The 8679-nt window shown below is 43.3% G+C and overlaps 1 protein-coding gene across 1 annotated transcript in view; it reads left to right on the top strand.

The window, feature by feature from the left end:
* Positions 1-1112: 1112 nt before the first annotated feature.
* RAB32 (RAB32, member RAS oncogene family) overlaps positions 1113-8679 on the top strand; it is a 42171-nt gene continuing 34604 nt past the window's right edge. The window contains exon 1 of the mRNA XM_036765841.1: positions 1113-1542. Coding sequence (XP_036621736.1) covers positions 1290-1542 — 253 coding nt within the window. The 5' untranslated portion in view covers positions 1113-1289. The remainder of the gene's footprint in view (positions 1543-8679) is intronic.

Here is an 8679-nt window from a genome sequence, read left to right as displayed (position 1 = left end):
CTGTGCTGAAGAGAATGATCATGATAAGGGGAGACCAAGGGCCTGACTTGGCTTGCCAGAGGACTTGAACTTTGGAAGCAGGGTAGAGCTGAGAGGAAATGGAAAATGCTTAATGAGCAGTTCGGCAAACTTTTAAGTTCAGATGAGGTTATGATCCGCTTCCCAGCGGATCATAACAATAGTTAGAAGCTGTTGCTGAATTCTGTTTTTAAGTTGTTCAGCACAGGTTTTCTATGACCGCATCTGTGCTTAGCATTTCTTTTGCCAGGAGGAATAAAATGCCTGTCTCATACACAAATCATCTTGTAAACTAAGTGCTTTTATACTCCACCCTTTGGGGATTACCTAAACTTCAGTTCCAAACCCAATCTAAATTTCTCCCTGGGCTGTCCTGGAGGGGGACTACGGAGCTGGCGAGTACCAGAGACAACCCAACTCTTCTCTCATTAGATACGAGGCTCCTCCCGGGGCCTGAACCCCACCCGCACCAAATATCTGAGACCAGGGTTGAAAGGTGATGAGGTCAGTCCTAGAATCTGAAACCAGCATCGGTTCCTTAATGTTGGATTAGGAGCAGAGAGTGTTACTTAATTTCTCTGTGGGCAGAGAGGCAGGGACCCTTTCCTCTACATGTTGCTCCCCGTGGTGGCTCTAAGCAACCCTAGGGACCAAATGCAACTCCCCTACGGCTTGGAGCTCGGTCTGCTCGTGGCCGGGATCAGTCTAGCCCTAGTCAGCCTGAGTGCGCAACAAGTAGGAAGTGAGCTTGCCTACAGCGAGAACCAGCTGGCCTGTTTTGCCGATTCACTCCTAATTTCTGCCCAGCCCAGGAGAGGGGGTGGGGTGCGGGGCGTTTGCGGGGTAGGGCGCAGTGTCAATGTCTCCAAATGAGCTCAGTGCTTTACTTAGCACCAAAGGGAAGAGAGACGGGAGCAGAGGAAAGAAACCGCAGCAGACCGAGTCTGTCCTTGCGCGGACCCGGGCCGGGACAGGGAGGGAGTGGCCAGGGGGCCGTCTCCTCCCCCGACCAGCCCCTTCCCCGCCCCGTAGGAGGGGGCTTTTATAAGGCGGAAGGTTCCGGGTCCTGTGACTCGAGTCAGGTGATGTGTAGACAGCTGGGGAGGGAGTGGAAAGTTGCCCCAACAAAGTTGAGAGCCGCTTAGGAGAAAGTTCTGCGCTCTCCGAGAGCTGTGCGCCCGGAGGAGGAGCCGGGTGCGCTCTCGTCTGGGTCGGGAAACGGGAGGCTCCCGGCGGGCACCCTGGGCTAGGGACTCCGAGCGGCGGCGGGGATGGCTGGCGGGGCGTCTGGGGAGCCCGGCCCGGGGGCGGCCGCGGGCACCGCGGTGCCCGAGACCCAGGAGCACCTCTTCAAAGTGCTGGTCATCGGCGAGCTTGGGGTGGGCAAGACGAGCATCATCAAGAGATACGTGCATCAGCTCTTTTCTCAGCACTATCGGGCCACCATCGGCGTGGACTTCGCCCTCAAAGTCCTCAACTGGGATAGCAAGACCCTGGTCCGTCTGCAGCTCTGGGATATTGCAGGTAAGGGATGGGGGACTCTACCAGGGTCCTCCCTCCCCTACCCCCCACCTACTGACCTCCCCGGCTTCCTTTAAGACCCAGCTAAAATCCCACCTCCTACAGGAAGCCTTCCCCAGCCCCTCTTAATTCCAGTGCCTCCCCTCTGTTAATCATTTCTTATTTATCCTGTATATAGCTTTCTTTGTATATATTTATTTGCGTGTCGTCTTCTTCATTGGATCGTGAGCTTCATGAGGGCAAGCACTGTCTTTTACCTGTATTTGTATTCCTAGCGTTTAGCGATGTGCCCGGCACATGGCAGGTGCCTAATAAATGTTTATTGATTGATTATGGATTGATTGGTCGCCCTCAGCGCTTCCCCATCTGGCTTGGAGGCAGCTTCGGGGCGTCAGCTGTTTATTGACTGATGGTTGTCAGTGCTACCCCACCGGAGGAAGGCAGCTTGGTTGGGGGCATCCACTGCGCACTTACCCAGAAGGGAGTTGTCAGCAGACAACTTTCTAACAACTTTCTAAGTTTTGAAATTAAAAGACCTTAGTGAATACCTGCCAGAATGTATAGAGATCGGTCCTGGGGTCAGGAAGACCTGGGTTCAAATTCGAAACTGGGCGCATACCGGCTGTGTGATCCTGGGCACTTAAAATCACTTAAGATACTTAAACTTAGTGCCTAAGTCAGTTCTCTTTAAGACAAAAGTTGCAGCGCTGGTGCTGAAATGCCTTGATAAGAGTTTTCTCGCTGGGCGTTCCCAGTGCCAAGGAAATCATAGGGACAGTACAACTTCCCTCCTCCCTTCCTTCCAGTAAATAAATAAAAATTCGGTGCTGAGTTTTGGCCCTCCTGGGAGCCTTCCTTCCGTTCGGAAAGCTCATGGGGAAACACAACAACGAAAACCACAATAATACAACAATAATAGCAAGATTGATAGGGAAGCATAACCCTTTTGGGATGGTACTAAAACTTCTTTTTTTTAAAATCTGAATCCTCAAATCGCCATGCAGAGTGTACCCATCCCCCTGCCGGGTGTGGGATAGGAGAGGGAAACTGTTAGAGTAAGGTATCTACTGGCAGGAAAGTGACCAATGTAGGACCAGCAGCAAATGGGTAGTCGTCTGGCTCTTTTAAATAGCAATTCTTCACTGACTTAGGAAAAAAAAATGAGGTGATGACAAACAAGCATTTAATGAGATTTTAAAATGTGCCAGACAGGAACCATTGCTGGAGAGAGGGGAATGCAGGCTTCCTTGGGGTGACTGTCTTTGGTTTTCTGCCAGCACATTGCCCATAGTAGGACAGTAGGCCCTTACACTTTCTTTAAGTGTCTACTTTGTGCCAGGCTTGGTACCAAGCACTGGGGATATAAAAGAAGGCAAAAGACAGGCCCTGCCCTCTAGGATCTCGCTTGTTTGAATTTGTTCAGAGACCCTTAGTAGGATAGGTTGGTTGGAATTTTTTTTTTAAGGAGCAGGAGGCAAGAACAAATAACTTTAAGCTAGCTGTAAGTCACACAATTTGAATTTAATAGAGTGCTCTAAAGTTTACAGTGAGCCTTTGGGGATTGAAGTGGTCCAGGAATTCTTTCCAGAAGTTATCTTTTTTTTTTTTTTTGGTAAACATTTTATATGTGTTCTAACACTTAATAAAAACAAAAGAAGGGAACAGGAGATTTCTACAGCTGAGTGGGTCCTTAATCAGTCAATTGATCCTCCATCTTACTTATAGAACTAAGGAAACTGAGACCCTTAGAGGTAATTTCGTCAAAGTTACACAGCTAACTACTGTTAGAACCCCAGGCTCCTGCCCTATATGGTTTAGGAATCCACGACTAAAGATACTTTTGTTGAGAAAATATTTTCCCCTTTTTTAATCTCAGTTATGGAAATGTTCATATAAATTGTGCTTTGCTTAGAGTCAGTCAGTGATTAATGTGAAATGAGGTTTCCAGACCTTGGCTTAACCTTTCTGCCAGTGGCTTTCCTGAAGCCATCCGTTGAAAAGTCTTCTTTGTAAGCCCATATTTCTCTTTTGAAACACTTCCTGTGATTGCACAGAACACTGATGCACAGAACTCAATAAACTGCCTCGCTTCCTAACAAAATCTGTCCTTTTAAATGGTGCTTCAGCATGTGATGATCATCATTCTTTTTGAGGTCTATTTTCAGTTGTGGTCTTCTCTCTAAATGGAATTTAAACATGGTGATTGACTCTTTTTTATTTTTTTGAGGCAATTGGGGTTAAGTAACTTGGCCAGGGTCACACAGCTAGTGTCAAATGTCTTGAGATCCTATTTGAACTCAGATCCTCCTGACCCCAGAACCAGTACTCTATCTACTAAGCCACCTAACAGCCCGTTGACTCTTTTTTAGAAGTAAAATCGGGAAGCCTTCATTACCACTATTGGGTGGTAACTTTAGCATACATAACTAGATTTAAAAAAAAAAAAAGTGATATAGTGCTGGACTCAGATTGCAGAACGCTTGAGTTTGATTGCTGAGTTTGAGCCTGGGCAAGGCACTTAGTATCTCAGTTTCCCCAAATGTAAAATTCGGATAATAATAGCACCTACCTCCCAGGATTGTTGTGGGAATCAAGTGAAATCAAGTGAAAAATACTATACAAATGTTAGCTGTTATTAATTTTCAGAGTATATTGCTCATCTTTGAAAAGAGATGCATAGTAGGCCTTCAGTAAGCTAAATTTTAATCAGACTCGAAAGAGAATCTTCCCTACTGTTCTTAAAAATCAATAAGCCCGAACCTTGTTGGGAAGGAAAGCAGTTTTCAACTGTACTGATGTGTAAGTGGGAAAACAGAAATAGCAGATGATAACAGCTGTGACATATTGGCTACCGTTAGCGTGGGGCATTCTTGCTTCAACTTAGCTTTGTTCTTACACAAATTAATGAAAAAGCAATTATTAAAGGCTTTCTATGGGCCAGACACTGGGGTAGAGATACAAATGAGAAAGTGAAACAGCCCCTGCCCTTGAAGTACTTGGATCCGTTGAGACTGATGGTGGGTGTGGGTTTGTGTGTGTGTATGTGTATGTGCATGTACACACGTGTACTTTAAAATGAAGGAGACATGCAGTTGTTTGCAAGGTGATGGAGTAACTAGTGTTAATGGGACCTAACACTTTTTATTTTAAATGACTTAACTACAGCACACTTGAATGGAGTAGTAATAATGGCTCCCATTTATGTAGTTCTTTAGAATCCCAAAGCTGTTGTTGTTTGTCCTTGGTTCTCAAAGAGGACCATGACATGCATGTGAATTGGATTTAAGTGAGGGAGCGCTGTGCAGAGTTACCAGCCTCACTTTCTCCTCCAGAGCCATCTGAGTCCAGTGGCAAGATATAGATCAGGATAACTGGAAATACTTTTTACACAAAGGACCATCCAGTAGCTTGTGAAAGTACTTTTTCCATTGTGCAGATGGGCAGTGACTTACAAAGTTAAGTGACTTCCCTACTCATTGAGTATCAGAGGAAGGGTTTGCACCCAGTCTTCAAATAACCAAGTCCAGAACTCTTTCTACTAAACCAGATTGTACCTATAGAGATCTAGAGACTCTTGTTTTGAATTTATAGGCCCTGTGGCACATAAAGCTGAGGCCTGATTAATTCCCCCCAAAATAGAAGGTAGGTGGAGTCTGCCACTAAGACAATGACTAAGCTACAGCATGGGGCTGTGGTACTAGTTGCAGAGTTTTCTACAATTTGTGTTTGGGGAAAAGGGAAGAAGGGGATTCTTTAACGAAGTCAAGCGGCAAGAAATGGTTTTTGCCTCTGAAAGCTTTAATGCTGAGTGGCAGGGCTTCAATATTTAATATTTTCTGTAAACTATCAGAGATGATTAATCTGAAATTCCTGTGAAATAAGGCAGGAAAGAATTTGGGTAAATGGAGTTATGAGTCATTCTGATATGAGACCTGTAAATGGCTTCTCACTGAATACAAAAGAGCCCAGATTTATAATGTAAATTTAAAATCCCGTTTCAGTGTTAGGCTGTTGCTGGACCTTCAGTTGTACTTGAGTTCTTCATTCCCCAGATCTTCATAAAGGTAAGGGCTTCCCACTCCATAGCATATAGAGAGGTTCTTAGGCCTGAAGTACTTTATCTTGAAGGGGGTTGAGCTTATAGAGATGCCTGCTAAATCAAGATGGAGTCGTCTATATGGGCTTTATAGACCAAAATGCCTGATTAATCTTTTCTTGCTGCTTCCTCATTTATAAGAAATAGTTTTTAGCTTACTGTTCAATCAACCAACAAGTATTTATTAAACACTTGCTTATGTATGAGGTGCTGACTGTGCAGAGACACTCAATGAAACTGTATTGGGAGAGAACACATGTATATCTAAATATATGCAGAATAAATAGAAAACTTTGTACAAGGGAGAGAGGGCAGGCACTGGCAGTTGGGCAGAGGGCAGATCAGGAAGGGCTTGGTGTAGATGCATGCCTGGGCTGAGTCTTGAAGGAAGTAAGGGATTCTTGATAGAAGGGTGAGGAGGGAAGTACATTCTAGGCAAGGGCAACACCAGTATGGCATGGATATGACAGAGGGAAGGTCTCCTGGGAGGAGAGGAGAAGAGGCCACTTTGGCTGGACAATGGGAGTAATCAATAGTGAGACTGGAAAGAGAAGTTGGGACCAAATTGTGGTGAACTTCCATAGCAAAACAGAACATTTTGTAGTTGAACCTGGCATTAATAGCATTTGTTGAATAGGGGTGTAACCTGGTCAGATCTGTGCATAAGGAAGATCACTTTGATAGCTGAATGGAGAGTGGATTGAAGGGAGGACTTGAGAGAGACTGCTTAGGAAATCATTGCAGTGTTGTTGTTTGTCCTTCATCCTGAAAGAGGGCCATGACGTCAGGAAGGTGACATGCTGTGACATGCAAGTGAATTGGATTTAAGTGAGGAAGGGCTGTGCAAAGTCACCAGCTTCACTCTCTGCTCCAGAGCTGTCTGGGTCCAGTGGCCAGATATCGACTGGGATGACTGGAGAGATGGCCCTCCTTTGTAGTAGTCCAGGCAGGAAGTGTCATTACCCAAGTAGAGAGAAGGGCTTAGATGGGAAAAATATTTTAAAAGGTCAAAATGGCAAGATTTAGTAAGTGATTTGAGTTACAGGATGAGGAAGAATGAGGAGTTGAGAACACAAAAGTTAGAAACTTGGGAGACTGGAAGGATGGTGGTCCCCTCTACAGAAATAATAAAGTAGGGGTTAGGGCTCCCTCACTCAAATCAAAGTCAACTGCAAGTCATGTCATCCTTTCCCTGATGCCATGGTCCTCTTCAAGAACGAAGGACAAACACAACAACTTTTGTGAGATAAACTTTGGATATGTTAATGGTATGGAAAAATTACATATATCTCAATTACTTTGGGGTGACTAACAGGACCTTTTTTCCTAGCAATTTCCTCACTATTTATCTAACAACATATCTTATTCTTTGCCAAGTTTCTTTACCAGGTCTTCTTTGTCATTGAGTCTTAACACTAGGGATTTTTCAGTATGGATTAGATATATTCAATAATTAAGGCAGTGTCATCTAATAGAAAGAGTAATAGACTTATTTTAAATGGCTTGCAAAAATTTACGCACTTAACTACATGTTTGAACGTGGGCAAATTACTTAATCTGTGACCCTCAGTTTGTGCATTTGTAAAATGGGGATGTTTATGTTTTTTTTTACCTTGCAGGGTTGTTATGAGGAAAACTCAGATGTAAATTAATATTGAACAGCCGATACATATATATATATATATACACACACATATATATATGTATATGTGTGTATGTGTGTATATATCTATGTGTATATGTGGATATACACATATTTGGCTACCTCAGTCTGATAAGTTTAATAACATTTAATATTGATCCCTTTTCTCATCCCCCATATGCTTTCTCTTCACCTAGGGCCAAATTTGTGGTAGACAATCACTTTTTGGAGAAATTTCCTCGATTTTTGCAATAGACAGGATGCAAAAGTGAGGTAATGTGTCCAAGTGCCCATGTATGATTGGGCTCATCTTTGAAAAGTACTGACTTGTGACACCAGTCCTAAATAACCATCAAAACTCAAGGGCATTAATGGGAGAATATTAATATGGCTGCCCTAGAGGGAGTTTATCAATTTCAAGCCCTCTTGTAGTAGGTGGCAGTTTAGTTTGAAGAAATTGGCAGGGATCAGAAGTCACAAAATTCACCTTCCTAGCCAACTAGCCACATAAATGAATTTTCTACCCAGCTTCAATGTTAGACTTGAAAAATGAATATAAAATATCACCTCCTAACTTTTGAATTGTTGTCTTAGTGGTTAGATTGGGACATAGTCTTATGTGTTTGTTTCTGGATAGTTGTTATACCTATGAATCTTCTAAGAAAGAAGCCTTTGTGGCATAAAGCAAATAGAAGGTTATGGTGTCCAGCATATCACCTTTCATCTCTTTATGGTATAATGCAACTAACTGAACTCTGGCCATCATTCCAGTATATTGAGCCAACACCTATTGGCCAAATACTGGAATGTTTTCATAGAAACTGGTTTTTGTATTTGTAAAGAAAAAGGGACTTGGAGTCAGATGACCTGGTTTAAAGTTCTCACTCTGCCATTGGTTAGATGTATATGCTTGGGCAAGTCACTTAACCTCTGTGAGTTCCAGTCTTCTCATGTATAAAACAGAAATGATAATACCTGCACCCATAGTTTAACTCACAGGAAGTGAAGAAAGGATTATGTAGATGAGTCATTATATTTTTCTCTAACCCTTCCATGCTCCCTGATCTCAGCCACTACCACATTATCAGAATATCTTAGAGCTGGAAGGGGCCTTCGAGTTCCAATTCCCACATTTTACAGATGTGAAAACTGAGGACAAACGATTCGCCCAGTCATACAGCTAAATCTAGATCCCACATCTTCTGACTTCCAGCCCTACAAAGGGCAAGAATAAGAGTTTTAATGCACACAAATTGGCCAATGCATGTCTTAGTGGCTGCATTTATAGGCTCTCCAAGCTGTTGATTCTGCTTTACACTCCATCCATCTAACTGGTTTCATGTTTGTCTTTCCATTAACAAACATTTATTACCTTCCAGCTGTTTATCTAGTATGATATAAT

The sequence above is a fragment of the Trichosurus vulpecula genome, chromosome 7, assembly GCF_011100635.1.
Source record: "Trichosurus vulpecula isolate mTriVul1 chromosome 7, mTriVul1.pri, whole genome shotgun sequence".
Taxonomy (NCBI): Eukaryota; Metazoa; Chordata; class Mammalia; order Diprotodontia; family Phalangeridae; genus Trichosurus; species Trichosurus vulpecula.
This window is presented reverse-complemented; position numbering and strand designations above follow the sequence as displayed.